At 40.2% G+C, this 27,072-nt stretch overlaps 1 protein-coding gene across 2 annotated transcripts in view; it reads right to left on the bottom strand.

The window, feature by feature from the left end:
* Positions 1-20,548, bottom strand: part of LOC114653635 (cytochrome c oxidase assembly factor 1 homolog) — a 47,223-nt gene extending 26,675 nt beyond the window's left edge. The window contains exon 1 of one of the 2 annotated variants that reach the window (XM_028804055.2): positions 20,432-20,548. Coding sequence is in view for 1 of the 2 variants with exons in the window: in XM_051929093.1 (XP_051785053.1) it covers positions 18,235-18,282 (48 nt within the window). In the remaining variant the exon portion in view is untranslated. Of the gene's footprint in view, positions 1-18,234; positions 18,329-20,431 lie in introns of those variants that run through there. The other variant, XM_051929093.1, reaches the window with a different exon arrangement.
* Between the last annotated feature and the right edge of the window lie 6,524 nt (positions 20,549-27,072).

The following is a 27,072-nucleotide window of genomic DNA, read 5'->3' on the forward strand; positions in this document are numbered from 1 at the left end:
AAAACCAGCAAAGCAGTCTTTATGTAGACTTACTCAGGTTGCCCCCAAATTCCTTTCCTATACCTTGATGTTTTATTACAAGCCTCGCATATTGTTAACATGCCCTTAATTATCTTGACTCCGCTCACATTACAGTGTCAGATATCATCAATAGTGTGGGGTTTTACTTGTGCATTTTGTAGTTCACTTAATCCAATACCAGGAACATTGGGCATGAGGCAAGAAGCAGTCAAGGAACAAGTCTCTACTTCTTTGCTGGGAGCTATACTTTTACCAAAATTTAGAATATGCTCAATGCATTCTGCATATTTTTCCTTCACTCTACCCAACGTATACCATTAAATTTCTAAATTCTTGTTTCTTTTTTTACTTACCAATAGGCAATGAGTTGAACATATAAAAGGCTACTCATGTTACTGTTTGCAAACTGTTTTAATTTAATATTTAGCAAGGAATTAAATAAAAAAATTAAGTACTTGGGCATTAATTCACACTACCCCACTGAAGACTTCAATCATTTTATGAAACAAAAATACACACTGTTTAAATTTTCCAGAGTAGCAGAACAAAAGCAAGATCAAGCCATCTAATTAAATGACACGCTCTATTTATTGTAAGAACTGGGTTATTTTTAAGAAATTGTTGGAACAAAGTCCTTCAACCATAGTTGATTTCAAGAACACAAATGCCTACCCTTGAATTAAACAGATGTTAAGGTGGTGCTGAACTTTAAGATGTTGCCACCGGCACCTACAGTGCAATAGCTTTCTTGTCTTTGAAATTCCACATCCCAGAACCACAACACAAAATCTGTTCATCCATTTCCAGAATTCTATTTAATTCAGCTGGAGTGGTGTGGAGATTTTATTGAAGGGCACACACATGCAAACACACAGAATGACACAAACAAGACCAACTGAAAGACCCCTGTTACCATAACATGTACATTTCCAGAGTACCCTGAGAAAAACTGATGCAAAATGTAAAGAATATGAGAAGTCCACAAAGTGAGATTTAAATTGGAATTATAAGGCTGCAGGGCTAAGAACTGTTCTATCATGCTACCCCTGTAATGTTAATAATCGTCATCCATCCATCCATTATCCAACCTGCTATATCCTAACTACAGGGTCATGGGGGTTTGCTGGAGCCAATCCCAGCCAACACAGGGCGCAAGGCAGGAAACAAACCCCGGGCAGGGCGCCAGCCAACAGCAGGGTGCTCACACAAACACACCCACACACCAAGCACACACTAGGGACAATGTAGGGTCGCCAATGTACCTAACCTGCATGTCTTTGGACTTTGGGAGGAAACCGGAGTACCCGGAGGAAACCCACACAGACACGGGGAGAACATGCAAACTCCACGCAGGCAGGACCCAGGAAGCGAACCCAGGTCTCCTAACTGCGAGGTAGCAGCGCTACCCACTGCGCCACTGTACTGCCTAATAATCATCATAAATAATAATAATACATTTATTTATAGTGAAAACAAAATCTAAAAAATAAGGGTTAGAGGCAAAAGAAAGTACAGGCAGAAAATGATTCAGTTCTGATTTGACAGAAGATAGGGAAGCGCAGTCTCTGAAGCACTGAAGAGAAAAATGGCAGAGTTAGGGGGCAATGGCACAGAATAACCTGCCACCCCACATAGACAGTTTCATCTGAGGAACCATTAGCAGTCCAGTTGGTCTTTGTAAGGATGAAGGAATTGAATTAGAAAACCGAGTGATGGACCAAGCAAATCTTAGAGGACCGTAAGCAGAAGTTTGCATTTAATAGACAAAAAAATTGGTAGCCAGTACAACTGATACAGCACATATCACTACCGTTCTGTATGTTTAGCGTGAGTAAGAACTCTTGTACAGTTTTGAATAAAGGATCAGTAAACCTGGAGGACCAGTAAACAGAGAATTATAGTAATTTAGTTGGAAAGTATTGACAGCATGAAATTCCTTAGGCTCAAGGGTAAATGAGGAGTCCAGGAATACGCAAAGATTCTGATCAGTTTGTGAAGAGTTCATAATCACACTATCAACATTAATATAAATGTTCAAGATCTTAGAAGCCTTTGATTTTAAAGAAGAATTACAGAACAGACATGCAAAACAGTAATTACACTCTCATTCAGTTCTTTGATTTCACATTTCAGGTCATAACTACAGTGCATCCGGAAAGTATTCACAGCGCATCACTTTTTCCACATTTTGTTCATTTTTTTCTTCAGAATTCTACACACAACACCCCATAATGACAATGTGAAAAAAGTTTACTTGAGATTTTTGCAAATTTATTAAAAATAAAAAAATTGAGAAAGCACATGTACATAAGTATTCACAGCCTTTGCCATGAAGCTCAAAATTGAGCTCAGGTGCATCCTGTTTCTCCTGATCATCCTTGAGATGTTTCTGCAGCTTAATTGGAGTCCACCAATTCAGTTTATTGGACAGGATTTGGAAAGGCACACACCTGTCTATATAAGGTCCCACAGATGACAGTTCATGTCAGAGCACAAACCAAGCACGAAATCAAAGGAATTGTCTGTAGACCTCCGAGACAGGATTGTCTCGAGGCACAAATCTGGGGAAGGTTACAGAAAAATTTCTGCTGCTTTGAAGGTCCCAGTGAGCACAGTGGCCTCCATCATCCGTAAGTGGAAGAAGTTCGAAACCACCAGGACTCTTCCTAGAGCTGGCCGGCCACCTAAACTGAGCGATCGGGGGAGAAGGGCCTTAGTGTTGTGTATTCAGCCAGTACAAACAGCACGTAGTCTTCTTTAGTTAAATCCTCTTTAATCGCCAAACTCCAACCTTATCCAACGATCCTCCCCCTCTCCTCCTCCATCACTACTGCCCTCTACTGAACACAGCAGGAACACCACACTTAGTCAGGGAGGTGACCAAGAACCCGATGGTCACTCTGTCAGAGCTCCAGAGGTCCTCTGTGGAGAGAGGAGAACCTTCCAGAAGGACATCCATCTCTGCAGCAATCCACCAATCAGGCCTGTATGGTAGAGTGGCCAGACGGAAGCCACTCCTTAGTAAAAGGCACATGGCAGCCTGCCTGGAGTTTGCCAAAAGGCACCTGAAGGACTCTCAGACCATGAGAAACAAAATTCTCTGGTCTGATGAGACAAAGATTGAACTCTTTGGTGTGAATGCCAGGCATCACATTTGGGGAAACCCGATTCCATCCCTACAGTGAAGTATGGTGGTGGCAGCGTCATGCTGTGGGGATGTTTTTCATCGGCATTAACTGGGAGACTAGTCAGGATAAAGGGAAAGATGACTGCAGCAATGTACAGAGACATCCTGGATGAAAACCTGCTCCAGAGCGCTCTTGACCTTAGACTGGGGCGACGGTTCATCTTTCAGCAGGACAACAACCCTAAGCACACAGCCAAGATATCAAAGGAGTGGCTTCAGGACAACTCTGTGAATGTCCTTGAGTGGTCCAGCCAGAGCCCAGACTTGAATCCGATTGAACATCTCTGGAGAGATCTTAAAATGGCTGTGCACCGACGCTTCCCATCCAACCTGATGGAGCTTGAGAGGTGCTGCAAAGAGGAATGGGCGACACTGGCCAAAGATAGGTGTGCCAAGCTTGTGGCATCATATTCAAAAAGACTTGAGGCTGTAATTGCTGCCAAAGGTGCATTGACAAAGTATTGCGCAAAGGCTGTGAATACTTATGTACATGTGATTTCTCAGTTTTTTTATTTTTAATAAATTTGCCAAAATATCAGGTAAACTTTTTTCATGTTGTCATTATGGGGTGTTGTGTGTAGAATTCTGAGGAAAAAAATGAATTTAATCCATTTTGGAATAAGGCTGTAACATAACAAAAGGTGGAAAAATTGATGTGCTGTGAATACTTTCCGTATGCACTGTATATTTAGGAAGACCAACAGTTAGATAAATCTACCCTTAGGTGACTAAAAACACATAACAGATTTTCTCATTTTTTTAAACAACAAAAGTATCCCAACATGCAGAAGCCATGCGAGAATGTGAATTTCTGATTAATAAATAATACCAAAGAAAAAACGTTATATGTGCTGTTTATTTAAACACTAAAAATATCAATACAGGGGATGGGACAATTTACAAATGCTGCTGGTATGAGAATATTTATAACTGGTAATAACATTACCTGTGGAATGACATCTAATTATCAATTACAGAACCTAACCCTAAAAAAAAATTCTTGTAATCAGGTTGCACTACCAAATACTTTTTTTTAAAAAATGAAATCTAATACACTAGTCCCTGTGATCCTGAATTGTGGCTTTTGAAAACTGATGGAAGGATAATACAGTAGTGGGGGAATTACTAAGATGTTTACTATTGTACAAACCACCTCATCTGAGGAAATAATTTGCCATAAATGAAATTACTAGAAATTATCTGCAGTTTTCTAGCTCCACCCTGTGGTAAAAGTGTTCCAATACAGGCAGAAAATCGAGCAGTAACTTGACTATTTATACTGACAAATAAGTACAACAAAAAAGATTAGGTTCAGACATTTTCAAATAATATTAAATCCACCAGTAGAAAGAACTTTTAAAATGATGAGTGACCAGAAAACTGAACACATTTTTTGCAGTAAATAAACCTAGGAGGACGTTTCTTATTAAAGAATGGACAGAAATGTATTCCTTACTCCCAGCCAGAGCAGATTCGTTTAAAATAAATTAGCAATATAGAAGGTTTTAACAGTATTTTACTTCTCTGCTATAATATTAAATTACACTGAATGCATTATACAACTTTATCTTTTTACATAAAAGTACATTTAGTTAAAAAATACAAAGGACACTATAAATTTGCATTATGTATTTAATATATTACATACCTTACAAATATTTTCTCATGAAAGTACATATAAATGCATCATAACAACTTAAACTAATAGCAGGTGTACCTTTCCCTTGCCTTCAAATTCACTAGAACTTTCTTAATCTTATTCTGCACCAGTGCATGCTCCACAGCATGACCTGATAGAACAGAGACTCTGGCCAGCAGTTAGACTTCACACTGAAGAGGATTAATGTGGGTTCGGTCCTGGCCATGGAACTATAGAGCACATTTTGCACTCTCACAGATATTTAAGGGGTGGAAGGAATTAGAATTGTGGATTTGGAAGAGGTTCATATTTATGTATCTTATGGAAGATTGTACAAGAGTGGAGCCTCTGCTGTATAAAATTCTGTTTCTGTATTTGTGACAGTTGTGTTTGCATACTTTGTGTTCTTTTCACCCCAGTCCACTTATTGTAGGTGTAGGACTTTAAGCAAAAGTGTAACCTTCCCACTTTGGTTCACCTTTTGCAAAACCTGGAAAAGCGCTTTTCAGTTATAGTACAGGCAGAGAAATATCAGCCAAGAGAGACATGGTGTGTTTCAAGGATAAGGCATGTGTCTCTGAATTTCCAAGGTGTTGGATTGCAAGTTCATACAAATTTTCCAATCTTCAAGACAAACTGTAAATAGCAGCCATAGTTTTCCATAAAAAACAAAAACTTTTTTTAGTTTCATTTGGAAGCAAAACATAAGAACAAAACTCAATCAAACAAATGAAAACAAACTTTGCACTTAACCAGCACCTGACAAAGAAAGCTACATAATTGAAAAGCCCGATTTAAAATGTTTATTGTGCAGGATAACACGGCAAGTAAAATGAAAAGGATGAGCACAAGCCTGGAATGTTCACTTTAGAATTACATTAACAAGTTCTTGACAAGATGTAAAAAAAATTCTAAATACAGGGCATCCAGAAAGTATTCACAGCGCATCACTTTTTCCACATTTTGTTATGTTACAGCCTTATTCCAAAATGGATTAAAATCATTTTTTTCCTCAGAATTCTGCACACAACACCCCATAATGACAACGTGAAAAAAGTTTACTTGAGGTTTTTGCAAATTTATTAAAAATAAAGAAACTGAGAAATCACATGTACATAAGTATTCACAGCCTTTGCTCAATACTTTGTCGATGCATCTTTGGCAGCAATTACAGCCTCAAGTCTTTTTGAATATGATGCCACAAGCTTGGCACACCTATCTTTGGCCAGTGTCGCCCATTCCTCTTTGCAGCACCTCTCAAGCTCCATCAGGTTGGATGGGAAGCGTCGGTGCACAGCCATTTTAAGATCTCTCCAGAGATGTTCAATCCAATTCAAGTCTGGGCTCTGGCTGGGCCACTCAAGGACATTCACAGAGTTGTCCTGAAGCCACTCCTTTGATATCTTGGCTGTGTGCTTAGGGTCGTTGTCCTGCTGAAAGATGAACCGTCGCCCCAGTATGAGGTCAAGAGCGCTCTGGAGCAGGTTTTCATCCAGAATGTCTCTGTACATTGCTGCAGTCATCTTTCCCTTTATCCTGACTAGTCTCCCAGTTCCTGCCGCTGAAAAACATCCCCACAGCATTTTTGCTGCCACCACCATGCTTCACTGTAGGGATGGTATTGGCCTGGTGATGAGTGGTGCCTGGTTTCCTCCAAACGTGACGCCTGGCATTCACACCAAAGAGTTCAATCTTTGTCTCATCAGACCAGAGAATTTTCTTTCTCATGGTCTGAGAGTCCTTCAGGTGCCTTTTGGCAAACTCCAGGCGGGCTGCCATGTGCCTTTTACTAAGGAGTGGCTTCCGTCTGGCCACTCTACCATACAGGCCTGACTGGTAGATTGCTGCAGAGATGGTTGTCCTTCTGGAAGGTTCTCCTCTCTCCACAGAGGACCTCTGGAGCTCTGACAGAGTGACCATCGGGTTCTTGGTCACCTCCCTGACTAAGGCCCTTCTCCCCCGATTGCTCAGTTTAGATGGCTGGCCAGCTCTAGGAAGAGTCCTGGTGGTTTCAAACTTCTTCCACTTACGGTTGATGGAGGCCACTGTGCTCATTGGGACCTTCAAAGCTGCAGAAATTTTTCTGTAACCTTCCCCAGATATGTGCCTCGAGACAAGCCTGTCTCGGAGGTGTACAGACAATTCCTTTGACTTCATGCTTGGTTTGTGCTGTGACATGAAGTGTCAACTGTGGGACCTTATATAGACAGGTGTGTGCCTTTCCAAATCATGTCCAGTCAACTGAATTTACCACAGGTGGACTCCAATTAAGCTGCAGAAACATCTCAAGGATGATCAGGGGAAACAGGATGCACCTGAGCTCAATTTCGAGCTTCACAGCAAAGGCTGTGAATACTTATGTACATGTGCTTTCTCAATTTTTTTTATTTTTAATAAATTTGCAAAAACCTCAAGTAAACTTTTTTCATGTTGTCATTATGGGGTGTTGTGTGCAGAATTCTGAGGAAAAAAAATGAATTTAATCCATTTTGGAATAAGGCTGTAACATAACAAAATGTGGAAAAAGTGATGCGCTGTGAATACTTTACGGATGCACTGTATATCCTTGTTAAAGTTAATTTGATTTTTTCCATTTTGATATTATATAGGACATTGATTTCCCACTAAGATATAGAAGGTGGATTAGGATTTTTACATTTCAGTACAACAAGTCTTTGTGCAAATACTCTGCTATAAGATATTACAACCGATTTCCCAAAGCACGCTTTTATCTAAACTAGAATTACTTCAAATATTGCCATCACAAGATCAATTTAAAATTAAAGACTATCCAAAAGATAAACAAACGCTGGGATGAAAAACTGTTTAAATGTAGAACAATAACAAAACATGCAGGTGCTTGAAGACATCACTAACAAGCTGAATCTTGCCCTGGGTTAATTTTAAACAGTTTTAGACTAAATATGTTATAATTAAAAATTTTCATTGGAAGATTAAAGTTGGAATTTAATATTTAAAAAGATGCTAATACATTATTAACGCGGAGATCTCTAAATGTCACAATCTTTAGCATCTTCCATCAATTAAAAACTTTAACCGTATGCTAGAGAAGGGCGAAATAGGTAATATTCATGTATAGAAGCAATAGAAAAAAGCTTTTCTTCCTTAATTACGTCCTAGTTTGGTATCATATCTTTAGTAAATGTTGAGTCACTGAGTTGCTGGATAATTGACAATAATTAGTGTTGACAGGAGTACAGACAAAAAATGTCTTTTCCTGTGTGTAGATCAGTGGATTAATAACAACTTCCAATATTTCTCTCTATTATAAAAAAAAAAATCTTGGGTCGAGACGTGATTTTCTCAGAGACACTTTAATGTTCCGTGAGACAAGGCAGTAAGACAAAAGGACAGCTGCTGTACAGGCTTATAAATGTTCAAAGCTCTGCGCGACATGCAGATCATGCAGCAGCAAGCCAGCTGATCGAGCATACAGGAGGTAAAAAAAATTTGTTTCCCATTGTATCACCGTTTAAGAGGACCGCATCTCCTTACTCCTTAGCATGCGTTCAGCCCCCCTCTTCACAACACGAGAGGCAGAGATGCAAAGTGGCTGGTATGTAGCGCGCCCCAAGAGGTGGGGTTAAGGGGGTGGGTGAGCAAAGCCCCCTAGTTATTATACAAATAATTGCTGCCCTGCAGCAGAACTGAAAGTTAGGTAGTGCCATGCTGCCTTCTGCTTTACATCTTGGTAAAATTGTCATTTCAATGTGTGGCCATTTTGAGTTCTACATAAATGCAGTTACAATTCAGTCTTATTTTTAAAAGAAGGATTTGTTGATGTATAGAGATTCTCTGAAAGTTTAAAAAAAACAACTTTATTTTCAAGCCTGCTTTAAATGGAACTATTATACTTACCAACGTACTAAATTCATTTTTTCTTAACATTGACTTATTATAGTAAACAACCATTCATCATTATTATCACCATATAGCATTTTCTCCACATTATCTTCTTTTTCCTCATTATCCTAATACTTTTCTCTGTCTTTGTCAATGATATACTGTGCATTACAACTTTACTGGAATGGCAGAATATGGAAAAAATACATAAAGTGAAAGGAAAACTTAAAAATGACCATGCAGCCATTAGCTCTTAAATGAAAATCAGGAGCTAAATCCCAATCTTTGGAAGCCATACAAACTGTATACCAGAAACATTTTCTTATGTTTTATTTCTCATGTAGATCCCATTGTAGTCTCCCACAAAGCCTGAGTCTGTTTTTAATAGTAACAATAAGTTACAAAAATAATGGTTGTGGAAGAATTGGCTGGCACCCCATCAGGTGACCTGTTCTCTCCATATAATTGGGGCAATGGGCATAGGCAGGAGAAAGTGTCAGTCAATCTTCATTTATTTTCTGATTCTTAACAAGAGATGACACACTCTCAGAGACATGTGCACCAGACTAGTATTGAGTAAGTGTTACAGAGGAGACAGGGCCCATGCTCTTTTATACACTTCTCAATCAGATTACAATTCCAAGGAGTGCATTACAAAAGCAAAGACTTTTGACATTCAATTGCTAACAGGAAACGGCAAAATGGTGAGTCCTGAAATGGTCCTAAATAACCAGGGGCCTCATGTCTAAAGGGTGCGTACACACAAAAATGTTGTGTAAGCCCATTTCCACACTCAAATCGTGATGTATAAAACCTAAACTTGGCATAAAGCCATGTACATTTTCATGGTAGTTCAAACCCTGCCGTACGCAAGTTCTTTGCTCAGTTTTGCAAACTGGCGGCACCCAGTGTCAAAGCAGTGCTACTGTTCCAGTGTGGTTTCCCTTTCTTTTTCAGATCTATATCCCTGATGCAGCTTTATAAATACACTGAAATTAACCGCATATTGTTTATTAGTTTAAGGAATCTGATTGTAATTAACCTGTAACAATATAATGGTGCACGGAATGGCCAAACTATTCCAAATACCATAGCTGCTTTAGCGTTGTTATTCTCACTCCACCACTCGGAGCAGCTGATCGGAAAGAGAATTATCGGTATACATCATCAAGCACACGCTGCCTCAGCCATTCGCTCTTTGAACTGCTCTCATTCGACAAGTACTTCAGAGCCTTTCCTGTACGGACCTCGCGGTTCAGAAACAGTTTCATCCCAAGAACTATAAACGTACTCAATCAATCCATCAAGTGCTCCTTGTAGAAATGTTTGTACTTACAAGTACAATTACCTCACTGTAAACTTGCGATACAGTTATAATATTGCACAACCTGAGTCACTTTATAAAGCGCTTATTTACATATGATGACGATATCATTTCTAAGATGAAATGCAGCAAAATATGTTTATTACATTATACAGATAAAATGTTAACGTCATTTAAATAATCTATATTGTTAATAATTAAACATGTGAGGACATGGTTTCGGGGTGGCACGGTGGCGCAGTGGGTAGCGCTGCTGCCTCGCAGTTGGGAGATCTGGGGACCTGGGTTCGATTCCCGGGTCCTCCCTGCGTGGAGTTTGCATGTTCTCCCCGTGTCTGCGTGGGTTTCCTCCGGGCGCTCCGGTTTCCTCCCACAGTCCAAAGACATGCAGGTTAGGTGGATTGGCGATTCTAAATTGGCCCTAGTGTGTGCTTGGTGTGTGGGTGTGTTTGTGTGTGTCCTGCGGTGGGTTAGCACCCTGCCCAGGATTGTTTCCTGCCTTGTGCCCTGTGTTGGCTGGGATTGGCTCCAGCAGACCCCCGTGACCCTGTGTTCGGATTCAGCGGGTTGGAAAATGGATGGATGGATGAGGACATGGTTTCGCAGAGATAGCGACGAGCTGGCGCCCCGATTATTTCTGCCTTGCGCTGTATTCTTGCTGGGGCTGGCGCGACACTGCGGAAAGACAGATGGATAGAATAATTAAAACATGTACTGTGAAGATATTTCAATGTTCCTTAAATGTTTTGAAGAATTGGCGTTCTAAGCTTACAGATGGCTTAACATCTATTACAGAGCTGATTGTGTGGTGATTGGTTACTTGGAGAAAGAAAAGGAAGGACAGGAATTGGATGTTAGTACTGCTGCAATAAATTATTTAATTTAAAGTCACGCAAGGCGCAGCAAGCATCTTGCGTGAGGCATGAACAATCACTGCGCCACCGTGTTCCCAAGTTTAATAACATGCTTTAACTCCTATCATTATGAAAATGATATCATGTATAAATCTCAGTATTTTAATTATTCAGTGAGCTGTAATATTACAAATGTAATGGATTCTGTATCCTGTCAGAGGAAGAGAAAGCCCGTTTAAGAAGCAGGTAGTGCACATAGAAGACCAAATACAAAACAAAGCTTTTAATGTGCTACTTTAGTTAGTTTTGGTTTTGAGAAACTACTAAATTAAATGATTTTAAGATTAAGTTTATGATGTTCTACTTTAATGACAAAATAAACTACATGATTAAAGTGGAAATTTCGAGATTAAAGTTGACATTTCGTGCTTTTTTCCCCCCACTGTGTGCCTATTTTTTTTTTCTCTGTACCCTAATAAGCTTCCATATGACACTCAGATGTTGGGCTACGACTTGCCTTTTCACGGCGACTTAGATATCTGACCGCTTCTTTTTTATTTCGGGCACTGTGCGACTTTGTGAACATGAACTTTTGTGTTTCTCTGACACTCTATGTCACTCGATCAACTTCCTTTTGTTGTTTATACCACTGTTTAAACCAACAAATAGTACGTTTTTCCTTGCCTCCACTTGTTATTCGCTGAAATTCTTCTATTTTCCCCCGTGCTTTTGCCATTGCCTTTTTACAGAACGCTGAGCTTAAAGGCTATTTATATTGATTTGCATATTCAAAGAGGCGTAATTCTGGGAGGAGTTGGGGCAAGACAGCAGGTGCGTACACGTGCGTTACTTTTCATGCTGACCAGGAGTTATGTAGTGGAAGTTGGCGTTCGCACAGATTTATACATCTGGATTTTTTTGTGCATAAACACATTTCCGCTTTTGTTCGTATGCCATGTTATAGTGTGAATTCTACACACGGCGTTATACATGAGGCCCCAGGTCCGCTAGTCATACTGGCAGTCCACATCAGTTTCACTGACCCATGAATGCATGACCTTTAGGTGTGAAGAGTGCACTGCTGTGTGGTATTTCTGCATGCCTATACCATCTTGAACTTTCTTGCATAGTTCAGCTAACCACAAGTTTGTTTTTTCATCCTAGCAGTTCCTTTCAGGTGGAAACTATTGTAACCAAAACTGTTGCAGAAAGCACGCTTTTAAGAAACTACTATAACATTTATTTCTTTTATATGTTGAAGTCATGCTTGTTTCTGCTATACTACATAATAAAGTTACCTAACTGCTTTTTCGTAACGCTTAAACTCTTGTTATTAGTAAAATACCAAAATCACTTTAGCCTTTAAACATAAGCTCAGAAGAGTAAGAGACTCTGCATAAACCCAGGAGGCAATGTAGCTAGTTTCCTTTTTAACAGTGTGCCTACATCACATGCTAGGTGCACACCGAACAAGGGTTCAAATTACATTTCCACGTGGTCATTGTCAACTTTAACATGGCCTACAGTTTTTGATAATTAACTATTTGTAAATCTTTACTCAGAATAATTTGGTTTACCTCAAACTGGCCTGTGGTCCGCTGACTGAAAGAGACTGATGTAAGCTAAACAGAATACTTCTGTCATGTTATTAGAATCATTGTGGAACTTGCCTAGTCTTGTGACATAAAGAATTATCAAGATGAAAATCACTATTCTGAAACAAATGTATGAATAGCGATGCCTGATGTGCATGTTTTTCAGATTCAAACTGAGTAGACCAGTGTGCATCACAAAAGCAATCCCCATTCCATTACACTGTTGTTGCCCCAACTAGCCAGTACTGTTGATAGCTGGCATGATGACCTATTGACAAATGGATTTTTGGCCATTATTGGTTCTCCCATCAGTGTGAATCAGCAGGTACTGGGACTTGTGGCTGAAGCTTTATTGGATAGTGACCTCTGATTCCATGCATTAAAAACCTGAGAAGGGTTACTTTTCCTGATGCATTTCTGCCAACATGCTGTATCTGAGTCCGACTCAGGAGTGGACTTAGTGAGTTGGGGCCCTAAGAGAACCCGGTCATGACTGGGCCCCCTCTCCCCCTCAACCAAGACCACATTTATAGGCACATGCCTATACAAATATGTCATGGGGAGGCCCAATTATAGCACATTAATGACATTACTTCTTCTATACATTCAAAGACTAATATTACAAGGCAAATGATTCTTGTAATTGCCTGCTTGAAAGTTTTTTTTAATTATTAAATAATCTGTGTCCATCAGTATCTTATACTGTACTGTACTGTATATCCAGTTCAGAGAGGTCGGTTAATTGGTTATTTGTATTTAATGTATTACCTGCATTAAACAAAGGTCTATGAATTCTGGAGCTGCTAGAAGAAAGAAGAAAAGTTTCTGAATAAACAATGAGTGGCCATATGGCAGGTTAAGACTGTTTCAGCTTGAGGAAAGTAGACTGTAAATACAATAACACAGATCCTGAGATTCATTATCTGTTGTTCCTGCATGTAAAGCATCACAGCCGGCTAAAATTACAAAAGACTGAGGGACAGAGTAGCAGCATGTCATCAAGATCAAGGGCAGATGCAGGTTTGTTAAGCTACTGCTCAGATCAAGCAAAATGGCCAGCAAATAAGAGTTAGGGACTACTTCAGCTTTAACAAGATATTCTAAATATTGGTGAATTTTCTGAATCTGCTAGGAAATATGGGAAAGCAAGCATGAGCTTAACTAAAGGTCAGTTTTACTGGCTAATAAAAAAAACTGGAGAAATCCACCTGTGAAAATGGTTTGTATACCCCTCATCAACTGGGTCTGTGTACTGCCAAAGCTTCTCTCTAAAGAAATATGCCCCATTTTGTTTCGTAAAACATTTCTAATTGCTTGTCTGAACACAAAAGGTCAGCCAAACGTATTAACACAGATGCTAACTCATTCACTGTGTGGAACAATGGACACTAGAATTGATTCCAGTCTAGCCAAGGAAATAATTGCACAGCAAGCATAGTGGCGTAAAATACTGAAACACATAATTGCCACTGCAAAATTCCTAGCTTCCCATTGTCTGCTTTTTCGTGGTGAGAACAAACAACTTTCTTCTCCAAATAATTGGGTTTTTTGGGATGCCTAAAGCTGATCTGTGAATTCAATACCCTCCTGTCTGAGCATCTTGCTAAGTACAGATGTGAAGCCTGTGGATGGTCATATTACCTATCTTCCATGAAGTGTGATAAGTTTATTCCCATCATGCCTGAAAAAGTTTAGATTTTTATTTTGGATGAAATTAAAAGTGCAAGTATTTTTCTGTAATTTTAGATTCCACACCAGATATCACTCACAATGACCAGTTTGCTCTGATCGTTCACTATGTGCAACAAGGTATATGGTAGCTGTTATGTTTGTCTGTATATGATCTTTTGAAGGGAGACAGAAAGACACTTTCACGTCCCGCGACACAAGCAAGTTACATCATACTTACAACTTTTTGAAGCAAGTCCTGTGATACACATGCAGAGCAGGTTAGAGATAATGGAAGTAGGAAATTTTGAAAGTCTCAAGAAAATGACAGTAAAGATCGCAATAGCTCAAACAAATGGAAAATATTACTCTATGGAATAACGGAACAGCGAAATGAGATTGAATAGTGTTTGAGGATGTCTGGGGGAGAAGAGAGACAAGGCAGTGACTTTAAAATGTTCGAAGTGCTGCACAAAATGCAGATCACGTTGCATAGGAGCAACAGCAAGCCAGCAGCTCATCGAGCAAAGAGGAGGTAAAAAAAACAACTGTTATTTGATTCCCATTGTATCCCCGTTAAAGAGGGGTTTGGGAGGAGCGGCCGCGTCTCCTTGGGGCACGTTCAGCCCCCCTTTTCACAATGACGCGTAGCACTTGGCGGGGGGGGAAGGGGTTGGCAAGCGAAGCAAGCAGGGGGCAAAGCCCGGTAGTAAATACAATAATAAAGTATTTATTATTATTAAAGTATTATATAATTATAATATTATATTACAATAATAAAATTACAGTATAATAAATAAAGTATTTATTATTATTATTATTAAAGTTTAATAAAAATAATATATTGAATACACAGCACCTAATCTCTCCCTAAACAGTTTATTAATAGATTTAAAAAACATTTGAAAGAAAAATGTTTTAATGTGTATGACTTGGTAGGGTGTAGGGATGTGGGACTGAGGAGATCAGAAATCCTTCGTGCCAATGTTTTAGTATTAGGTAAATCCAGCCCTGCCCTCCACACCTATTCTTCCTCATAAAAGCTGGTGCATAAATCATACTGTCAGACAAAAAGAGTTTAAAACAACGCTTGTTATAACCAGTACCAGGACACTCTAACTGGAAAACAACAAGTTTTGGTGAAAATACAAAGACAAAACAAATTGTACATTAGAAAGCTACATTAAAACTGTAGGTAAGTGTATGTGCGCATGTGTGAGACGGAAGAGCCAACTAAGTTTGTGTTTAGCCACTCAGAGAGATTGTGCCAGCTATCCACTCTCGCATAAGTACACTTTAGGTACACCTTCAGGCCTCTGTGAATGCGAGTGCCGTTGCTGACTTCCTCTTCTTTTTCCCTACATTCCAGATGGGCCCAACTTGGAGGACACTTGGATCAACTTCCGTTCTGCTTTGATGGGCAAGCATGCATATATTCCAACCACTTGTCGCTATCCACTTTAAACGTTTTAATGAGTTATCCTCAGATGTGTTTTTGCGTTTGAGACTACTGGCAGCCTGATTAAATCCCCTTACTTAACGCAAGACCCCTTTCCTTTTTCAACTGGCCAAACCTAGTGCTCTAAATTTTGCACGGTCCCTGGGCTAAGCCCCAGTCATGCATAAGACCTCTCCACCTCACAGACCAAGACAATGTCATGGGAGTGGACAATAATGCCAGATGTACCCACAGTTTAACCTGTCCTGCTTAGATACCTCTCCCTTTGTAATTTATTTACTAGTATAGGTCCGCTGCTAGTCCGCAGTTCTAGGTGACACTCCAACAGTGCTAAACCCGAAATATGTTCTGAGACCAGAGCAGGAAGGAATTACCACAAGCTCATAACACACCTACAACTGCCCCTCATATGTCTAAATGGCTACATTCTAAGTTTTACCATTTTTCTCCCAAACTCATGTAGATTTACCAAACTGAGTTGAGTTTGTTCAGTTTGTTTGAGACCCTGTGCCTTTGATGTAAGTTTTGGTATCCAGCAAGCACAAACGTATGGAATACCATTTGTGGCAAAATTAAATGAATAAAGTGGCAATTACCAAATAAATAATCACATGCAAAAGTACAGCAGTGTACATAAATGAGTCAATAAATGATAAAAAAAATAAATAAGCTATCTAATTATTATGAAATACATATCATTATATTATAATCACTACAGGTTTTACTTCAAAATGGCTTTATTTTTAAAGATCGTTCTTACTTCACAATGTGACTTTTGTGAACGAAACATTTCCGAATGGGTCTTTTAATGCATACATTATTTATTTAAGAATGCCTTTTTTCATAAAAGGTTTGTCACTTGCACAAACATAGCCTGGCTGAACCTGCTCCTATTGGCTAATACTTTGCTGTTGATTACTATCCCCTGCTTGTACGCTGCCAAAGATCTTTAGAGTTACTTTAATTACATTCCAACTGGCAAACAGATGTAGGTTGTTAAAAGTTGGGATGATTATATAATAGAAACAGATCAATGAACACATTCTGTTTTGAGACAAATTGGCAATATATTGGAAATGCCCAGACAGAGTAGTGCTCTTCAAAACATCGACGTTAAAGAAGAAGTCGTTAGTTTTAAGAGTGACTGAGCACCATCTCTGCAAGGAAAATGTCCGTTAAGAAACCACAAAAGCACACATTCATGCAAAGTGTACAAGGCCTAAAATTCCAGATGACATACGGACATCATGACATGTGGACATGATGTGGACACAGAACGTAATTGATCTTAAACTACCAAGTACCTTTTCATCAATGTGAATACAGTGATCCCTGGCTATATCGCACTTCGCCTTTCGCGGCTTCACTCCATCGCGGATTTTATATGTAAGCATATTTAAATATATATCACGGATTTTTTGCTGGTTCGCGGATTTCTGCGGACAATGGGTCTTTTAATTTCTGGTACATGCTTCCTCAGTTGGTTTGCCCAGTTGATTTCATACAAGGGACGCTATTGGCAGATGGCTGAGAAGCTAGATTGCTTACTTTTCTCTCTCTCTCTTGCGCTGACTATCTGTGATCCTGACGTATGGGGATTGAGCAGGGGGGCTGTTCGCACACCTAGACGATACGGATGCTCGTCTAAAAATGCTGAAAGATTATCTTCACGTTGCTATCTTTTGTGCAGCTGCTTCCTGAAACAACATGCTGCACAGTGCTTCGCATACTTAAAAGCTCGAAGGGCACGTATTGATTTTTGACTGAAAAACAAACTCTCTCTCTCTCTCTCTCCCTGCTCCTGACGGAGGGGGCGTGAGCTGCCGCCTTCAACAGCTTTGTGCCGCGGTGCTTCGCACACTTATAAGCCAAACAGCCCTGTTGATTTGTTTGCTAGAGATTGTTTTCTCTATCTATGTGACATTCTGTGCTCCTGACACGCACTCCTTTGAAGAGGAAGATATGTTTGCATTCTTTTAATTGTGAGACAGAACTGTCATCTCTGTCTTGTCATGGAGCACAGTTTAATCTTTTGAAAAAGAGACACATGTTTGTTTGCAGTGTTTGAATAACGTTCCTGTCTCTCTACAACCTCCTGTGTTTCTGCGCAAATCTGTGACCCAAGCATGACAATCTAAAAATAACCATATAAACATATGGTTTCTACTTCGCGGATTTTCTTATTTCACGGGTGGCTCTGGAACGCAACCCCCGCGATGGAGAAGGGATTACTGTATTTTGAAAAGCACTTATTCGTCCAAGCATTCCCAATTTGTCATCAATTTATCTTAAAGCATACTGGGATCTGCAGACTGTTCATTAAGATTGGCAGGCCTACATGTTTGAGTGATAGTAACCCGTTAGAATGGAACAGGGAGGGAACATTCAAGACAGAAGGCAGAGATTTTCTGAGAGAGGATAAATAGCAGTGTGCAGGAGTTGTTTTTGTTGTTCTTGGTGAGTAAAGGAAAGTGAGATAGAGTGGTAGAGTTAAGGGGCAGGCGCTCAGAAATACTGGCAGTAGTGGACTACATTAAGGAAGGGACAGCGAGAGAGCAGTATTGCATTTTCTTTGATGATGCATTTACAGTGCCAGTTTATACTTCATGCTCAGAATATTTACTTGCATGTACTGTGGTTGCCACGCGTTCCCAGCATTCTTTTGACGCATCTTCTAAGCACGTTGTCAAAAATTAACACAACAGGAGTTGCAGTACCTGAAAAAATATGGGTTGCATGTGTGTTTAAGTTTTGGTACGTGACGTCAGCATTGTTGTTTACTATCAAACATGTGACGGCACGCTACAATGCAGCTCCAACAGGATGAATCTGCGTGCTTTGATGTTTGATGAATGGTTCAATGCGGTGAAGCAAATAATCAAACTTAAATGCTGACATGCGAATGTCTTCATGGTGCTTTTCTTTATCCACTTCTCGCATAGGTAGGGTAAGGTTGCCAGACGTCCATTATATACGGGACATGTCCCATATTTGATCATTTTGTCCCCTGTCCCGTACTGACCTTTCAGGGACACCCAAATGTCCTGTATTTAGTTCATTTTCAAATTCTGTAATACAAATATATTTTTACTACCTTCTTACGGTATTTAGTTATAACTTTATAAGTAATTATACTTTCTTTTCTCAGATTCTCTTGATGAAAATAACCCAAATGTAACGAGGAAACTAGTGTTTGCTGCCTGTTTGCAACTTGTTCAGCTGCTATGGTTGGCTGAGGACAGCGACACTGTCACCGTTTTACTCTCCTGCCATGCTACTGTGCAGTTCTGTATCAGCATTGCAACATTCAGTGTCAACAAAGTGTGTTGTTACTACTTGTCACGGCCCACTTTTTTTCTAACTTAAAAACTAATCCATCCATCCATCCATCCCAAGATGTCAAAACTTAAGTGTAAATTTCGTGATGAATATTCCAGCGAATGGACATTTATCAAACAAGGCAGCAGCTGTTTTGAAGCAAACTGTGGTGTATGTAATTGCACTTTCGGTAAATAATTTTCAAATGATTTTTTACTTTAGTTTTCCTCATCACCCATTAAAATCCTTCCTTTATGTTTTTAACTTATGTCTCTACTTTTATATAATATATTGATCTGGGTGTATAGGGGGCATGTATACATATATATATATATATATATATATATATATAGTCATTTAGAGAGAGATTTTAAGAGTGTCCCGTATTTCTAATTTTCTAATCTGGCAACCCTATGCACAGGCAATGCAAGTGTTGCACATTCCCCACCATAATGATGCAAAGGTCTCACATACCAGCTGTCGATGTTGCTGTATTTTTTTTTTTTTTTTTTTGCACCTTCACAATAGCATCGGAATGCAAAGAATTTTTATCTTTAACATGTCTTCCCTCAATTTACAACACAGAAAAACATGACGTTGTTTTCTCACTGTGATGCTTTCTCGCACTGCCACCTGGTGGAATCCTCCAGATTTACTTAAAGTATGTACGCGCAAGCATAGATAGTACGGTGCTTGTATAGTAGCATCATCCTCGAGCGCACGTGTCGCACAGCGTTAAGTATATCCCTGGCCTAACAGTTAAAATGTTTAGCTATTCAGGGTTTTAACGCACAACTTATTATCGTTTAATAAACGCACTGTATATTTCGTCTGCAAACATAACTGTCGCAACTAGTACTGTCTCGGTGTTTTGCCAGCTTAAATGTGAGAAAAGAAGCCTGCCAGATAAAATTAGGCAAAAGTAATCAGCACCGATGGATTTACTGATAGGAAAAGAAACATCCAGTTGGTCTTGATTGACAAGTGGCGATGTCATTATAAAATAAACAGAGATATCTTTACAAGTCAAGAGACATTCCGAAATGCATCGTTCAGAAAAGACGCATTGTGACCATTTTTTTAACACTATACGGCTAATGACAGCAGCTACGTCATTTGTACAAGTCGCAAAGTACTGTATATTGCAGCAACTGATTAAAATATAGCCAGCTTCTAACGTTAACCACCAGGAGTCACGATGCAGCCTCAAGCAGGAAATTCTGCCTTCTGTTGACTTAACAGTTAGTTTTCCGAAAGCACACTGCCGCTTCAGTTTGTAATTTCACATAACAGAACGTTAACCGGCATTTATATCTAAGATTTAAGAGTGACAGTATTTTTCAGCGATGTACACGTCAACAGCTGTGTGTACCTGGTTAATTTTGCGGAAACCCGATATTGCTAAATAATGCTGCAAAACTGTTCTGAATAACCACAAACGTACCCAGCTAAATAAATAGCAGCCATATCTTGGAAAACGATAACCTTAATACTGTACTCACATGCACTTAAGTCACAGCACTTCCTTAATGGGCGCAGCCATGTGGTTGTCAACAGTAATCGACAAACTTTATTAACACGAACAACAGCGCCTAAGTTCACAGCTTCACATACAAACGAAAGAGACCTGCAGAGTACCGCCGGAGAGTACATTATTCATTTTAAACCCTAGTAAATACTCAATACGCTGCAAATATTTTAAGCTCCAGGAACTATCTTCTTTAGGTTATTTTCTTGGTTAAAATCAGAGTCGTCATAAGCTGTAGAATTTAGGGGCATCGGTAATCGTGCAGTCGAATAGCGTTGGTGGAGGCGGCCCATGGAGTTTTGCGCTCCGCAGAACGGGGATGTGGGTCCCTCGTGTAGTTTCGCGTAAAACAAGAAACTGGGGTTGGGGGAATCCCGTGGAGATTATCTTGGAAGACTGAGAACTAGACATCTGAGATCAGGGGTTAAAGCCCCGGAAGCCCGAAGACGCCAAATAGTTAAGTTACTTTTGGTTTTTCTCTGCATTACAGCGGGCATCCGTGCTCCTCCGGGGAAAACCTCCACGCTTGGTGTCCATCCATCCATCCATCCATGTTCCAACCCGCTGAATCCGAACACAGGGTAACGGGGGTCTGCTGGAGCCAATCCCAGCCTACACAGGGCACAAGGCAGGAACCAATGCTGGGCAGGGTGCCAACCCACTGCAGCACGCTTGGTGTCATTTCTCGAATTTGTGTTAGGCAATAATCTTTAATGAGTTTCAAGAATAAAAACTTGGTGTCGATTAGCAGTTATGTCTGTCTAGCTACAGTATATGGAAGGTGTTTGTAAAAATGATTAAACAGAAAGAAAGGGAATGATTATTGAGTTTGCAGTGCGTGCACGGCGGAGATGGAAACAATGCTCGCCTCCGTACACCTGCACTTTTAAACACTGATACAACATACACTGTACGTTGGTGATATGTATTTACACTTACATTCAAAAGTTTGGAATCGCTCAGAAATTTTCATGTTTTAATAGAAGCTGATACTTTTTTCAAGGTACCATTAAAATGATTTAAATATATTTATATATAAGGACACTTAACGTTCATATCGCAACTACCGCTTGAAATTAATGCTTTATAATTCAGGATTCACGTATGACTACTGCAAAGCCACATTTTAGCTGGCATTACACAAGTGTAATGGTAAAAACACCCTCATCTTTCACTAATCATGTTTACATTCTAATTGGTTATTAGAGAAGCCTTTTGTAAGTGTGTTAGCACAGCTGAAACATGGTCAGTATACCAGTGTTGCCTACAAGAGTGAATATTATTGGTTACAATGGGAAAATAACTGATTTATGGATTTTTGGGTGATTCCAAACTTTGTCATTGTATTTGCCAGTTTCAGATAGGCTTTTGTTTTGGAACTCTGTCTATAAGGCCAGTATCCTTGAGTTGCCTTTTCACTGTTGCAGATGACACTTCTGTACTTGTGGCCAACTGAGGACCCATGCTTCTCAGCCTACAGACTCTGATATACTTATCTTGTGTAGTTGTGCATCTTCTCTATCCTGGTTTGATCTGGTTTACTCTCTTTTCTCAACACCGGTGAGTACCTTTGTATGAAATCTTCAGTTTCTTGGCAGACTTTCTCATGGAATAACAGTCATTTTAAAAAACAACAACAGACTGACATGTTTCTTGAGAAAGCTATTTCATGGCCATTTTTGAATCTAGAACTGAACGTCAGGAATGCCTGTACCTTGGTAACTCAAGGAAAGGAAAGACTGTTTACTTGCTTTATTAAAGAGAATAACAGGTTTCAACAGTGATAACACAATTAGAAAGCTTTCTGTAATTAGCATTTAAATAAGTGAACCAAGAGAGTTTCCCATCAGGACACTAGAATAATGGCTGCTGAAAGTGGGGCTTTACAGTAATATGTGAATAATAAACAACAAATATGTGTGATCGAATAAGAACTTACAGATGCCATAGAAAGGGTTGGGGAACCAGCAGGCCCCCATTTATTGCAGGACAAAGTGAAAAAAAGGGAAAATAAACAGCAAAGAAGTGTTCTATAAATAAGAAAATGAATGAAGGGCTTCTGAGCAGTCCATCTCAGTCACTGTGAGTCCGTACCGAGTGGTATTAACGGGCTGGTTCCCAGAAGTGACGTCACTTGTTTTCTGGGCAACATCAATTTGAACTCAAAAAGAATGAGATGTTGCTTTAGTGAGAGTGCCCCCTTTTGTCCTGGGTTGGTATTGCTAACCTGACCAGAACCCTGAAGATGTCTCCTACTAGTAACTGCTTGACATTTGTCATTTCAACAGTAATAGCCTATAGCAGCACTAATAATGTCTTTGTACATATCCAAGGCACCTTTCACGGTACATGTGGCAGTGTCAGTCTTAGATAACATGCTGGACAGTTTCGCCTTGTAGACTGCTAGATTGTTCTTGAAAGGGGCCAACAGCCACCTGGACTACATCTGTCCAAGTCTTACATTTTAGAAGGACCATTAAACCCAGTTTGTATGTCTTTTCCAAAGTTTGCTTTACAATGGTGCTTCTGATTTTCCCTCCTTCATAACCAGCAGCCTGTTGCATATCCTCATGTATAATGTGCAGTTTACTGTTTATAAGAATAATGAGCGATTTTATGCTAATTACTCTATTTTTACGTTTTGTATTTTGGTAATTTGCAATAGAGAAGATAGATAGATACTTTATTAATCCCAAGGGGAAATTCACATACTCCAGCAGCAGCATACTGATACAAAAACAATATTAAATTAAAGAGTAATAAAAATGCAGGTATAACAGACAATAACTTTGAATAATATTAACGTTTACCCCCCCGGGTGGAATTGAAGAGTCGCATAGTTTGGGGGAGGAACGATCTCCTCAGTCTGTCAGTGGAGCAGGACAGTGACAGCAGTCTGTCGCTGAAGCTGCTCTTCTGTCTGGAGATGACACTATTTAGTGGATGCATTGGATTCTCCATAATTGATAGGAGCCTTTTGAGCGCCCGTCGCTCTGCCACAGATGTCAAACTGTCCAGCTCCATGCCAACAATAGAGCCTGCTTTCCTCGCCAGTTTGTCCAGGCGTGAGGTGTCTTTCTTAATGCTGCCTCCCCAGCACACCACAGTGTAGAAGAGGGCACTCGCCACAACCGTCTGATAGAACATCTGCAGCATCTTATTGCAGATGTTGAAGGACGCCAGTCTTCTAAGGAAGTATAGCCGGCTCTGTCCTCTCTTGCACAGAGAATCAGTATTGGCAGTCCAGTCCAATTTATCATCCAGCTGCACTCCCAGGTATTTATAGGTCTGCACCCTCTGCACACAGTCACCTCTGATGATCACAGGGTCCATGAGGGGTCTGGGCCTCCTAAAATCCACCACCAGCTCCTTGGTTTTGCTGGTGTTCAGGTGTAGGTGGTTTTAGTCGCACCATTTAACAACATCCTTGATGAGGTTCCTATACTCCTCCTCCTGCCCACTCCTGATGCAGTCCACGATAACAGTGTCGTCAGCGAACTTTTGCACATGGCAGGACTCCGAGTTGTATTGGAAGTCCGATGTATATAGGCTGATCAGGACCAGAGAAAGTGCAGTCCCCTGTGGCGCTCCTGTGTTGCTGACCACAATGTCAGACCTGCAGTTCCCGAGACGCACATACTGAGGTCTGTTTGTAAGATAGTCCACGATCCATGCCACCAGGTATGAATCTACTCCCATCTCTGTCAGCTTGTCCCTAAGGAGCAAAGGTTGGATGGTGTTGAAGGCGTTAGAGAAGTCCAGAAACATAATTCTTACAGCACCACTGCCTCTGTCCAAGTGGGAGAGGGATCGGTGTAGCATATAGATGATGGCATCCTCCGCTCCCACCTTCTCCTGGTATGCGAACTGCAGAGGATCGAGGGCGTGGCGGACCTGTGGCCTCAGGTGGTCAAGCAGCAGCCGCTCCATGATCTTCATCACATGTGATGTCAGAGCGACAGGCCGGAAGTCGTTCAGCTAAGTAGGACGTGATACCTTTGGGACTGGGGTGATACAAGATGTTTTCCAAAGCCTCGGGACTCTCCCCTGTTCCAGGCTCAGGTTGAAGATGCACTGTAGAGGACTCCCCAGCTCCAACGCACAGGCCTTCAGCAGACGTGACGATACTCCATCTGGACCTGCTGCTTTGCTGGCACGAAGTTTCCTCAGTTTGATATAGAGAAGCATGGCATACATTGGTTGCAATGTCTGCCTGACATTTCCTTTTAAATTTGTAGACATGCCTTTTCCCCAAATCCACCCATTCATTAGCAGACTCCTTAAAACCAATTTTAGGTGGAACAATAACGATACTACAGCAAATGATGCAATGTGGCACCCAGGGCTGAATGGAGTGTCAATCATGATATTGATCTTTCTTTCAATACATTTACAACAACAACATTTATTTATATAGCACATTTTCATACAAATGATGTAGTTCAAAGTGCTTTACAGGATGAAGAAAGAGAACAAAGACAATATATAAAAATAAAATTAGGCAATACTAATTAACATAGAATAAAAGTTAGGTCCGATGGCCAGGGAGGACAGAAAAAACAAAACTCCAGACGGCTGGAGAAAAAAAATCAAATCTGCAGGGGTTCCTGGCCACGAGACCGCCCAGGTCCCTCTAGGTATTCTACCTAATATAAATGACCTCAATCAGCCCTCATTTACTGAAATGGAGTAATATAGACTCACCAGCTCGCAGTTCACATGACTTTTGGGGTTAAAACCACAGGCTGTCTCTTCCTCTTCTGTCCTTCTCCATCTCTCTTTGCTTAAATCCATAAGAACCCAGTAAAACAAAAACAGATAAAAAGAAAAAAAAAAACTAACACAAAAACAACATCCTTATCAGGATACAAACCCACACATCTGGAGCTGGGAGGCAGCACTGATAACCACTGTGCCAAAATGTCACTCTCTTTTCATCTTCTCATTGTAAAATCTGAAATTATACAGCAACTATATGTCTAAATTTAGAAACAGCTATGAATTTTCCCAACATTTCTGTTTCATATGAGAAGATATATTATTTTTTGCTCATTATTAATCATAAAACTTCTAAAATGATAAAACAAAATCGCATTCCTATGGGTTAACATAATGTTATATTATCAGACTTGCTTAATTCAAGTTAGAGTTATAGGAGACCTGAGGTAATCCCAACAGCATTAGGTGCAAGCCAAGTACCCATTCTGGACAGAGTACTTAGTCCATTGTAGAAGCCACATGGACCAAGGTAGATCTGCCAGTTCTTAGGGCATGCAGAAGGAAAACCATAAACAGAAAGAGTAAAACTTACACAGACATGGAGAGAATGTCCTAACTCCACACAAACAATGACCTGGCAAGGGATTTGAACCAGGACGCAGAATCTGTCCACACGTTTTTAAATTTTCATTGAATTTTCCTGCTTTTCCTCCCACATCTACAAAGTGTTGCTGGTTAAGTTACATGGAGAATTCACATTGGTTCCAGTATGTGTGAGTGAGTTTGTATGCATGTGTGTGTATGTCCTGTTATAGGACTTTGCCCCATCAGGGTTAAGAAGGTCTGAGAATGTAAGTATGTATGTATAAAACAAAGGTAAAGTGTTCTTCAATTTTACTTTAATGACTCTCAGATATACTGTATTTCAGAAAGCCCAATCATATGTATACTGTTAGAAAAATGAAATACATTTTCTGGAATGAGAAAAGAATAGTTATAACTTGTGCACTTTCCAAAAAAGCTTTCAATTTGTATTAGACATCTGAAACAGTACTACAAGGTTGTAGTGCAGTAAGGAACTTTAACCCTTGTCACACACGTGCGCTTGGGAAACAGCTGAAGTGCCTAAACACTAGTAATTCCACGCCAGCCCAGGGGGCGGCGGAGTGTACTGACTATCTCTCTCAGTCCCTTGCAGACCTTTCCCGGGAAATCCCGCCTGTTGCCAGCCCCAAGGATGACGTCACTTCCGGGCACGAGGACGCCACTCCCAGTTCCTGCACCGATGACGTCATTTCCCTTCCAGGCCTTTATAACTGCCATCTTGCCTTGGTACAGGCAGTTCTGTTCTGGACTATGAACTAAGCACATCGTGCTCCTAAAAAGAAGCAATTTTGCAGCCAAACATAATACACGGGTGGCTGCCCCAACTCTTTATGATGTCTCTGACTCTTATTACACCCTTCAAACACACAAAAGCTTGTTAGGTAGATTTTGTTAGCCAACAAGGTCCAGGTGGAGTAACATTATTGGAAAGGCCTTAATTGAAAGTGTAGCAGACAACCAGATAGCAACCTCAGTTAATCACATTTTCTGTGAATTCCACTATGCATTAAATGTAAAACAAAGCAGCAGGCAGACATGTCATGTGCATGAATTGCTAGACTCTATGGATTACTCTGCTCCACTGTTTCCCTACCACAGGTAAGGTTTCATACTGTTGTTGTGTAGTTGTGCTGGAGTGAGAGGTTCTTCTATTTTTATACTTGCCAAGACAGTTGAGACTCACATTTCCTGGTATATCACTTTAAAGTTTAAGGACTGTGTCGCCAAACATTCCCACCATTGCAAAATACAGCTAAGAGCTGCCATATCCACCTCTCCTACAACTAATGA

This window comes from Erpetoichthys calabaricus, chromosome 6 (assembly GCF_900747795.2).
Source record: "Erpetoichthys calabaricus chromosome 6, fErpCal1.3, whole genome shotgun sequence".
NCBI classification, from domain to species: Eukaryota; Metazoa; Chordata; class Cladistia; order Polypteriformes; family Polypteridae; genus Erpetoichthys; species Erpetoichthys calabaricus.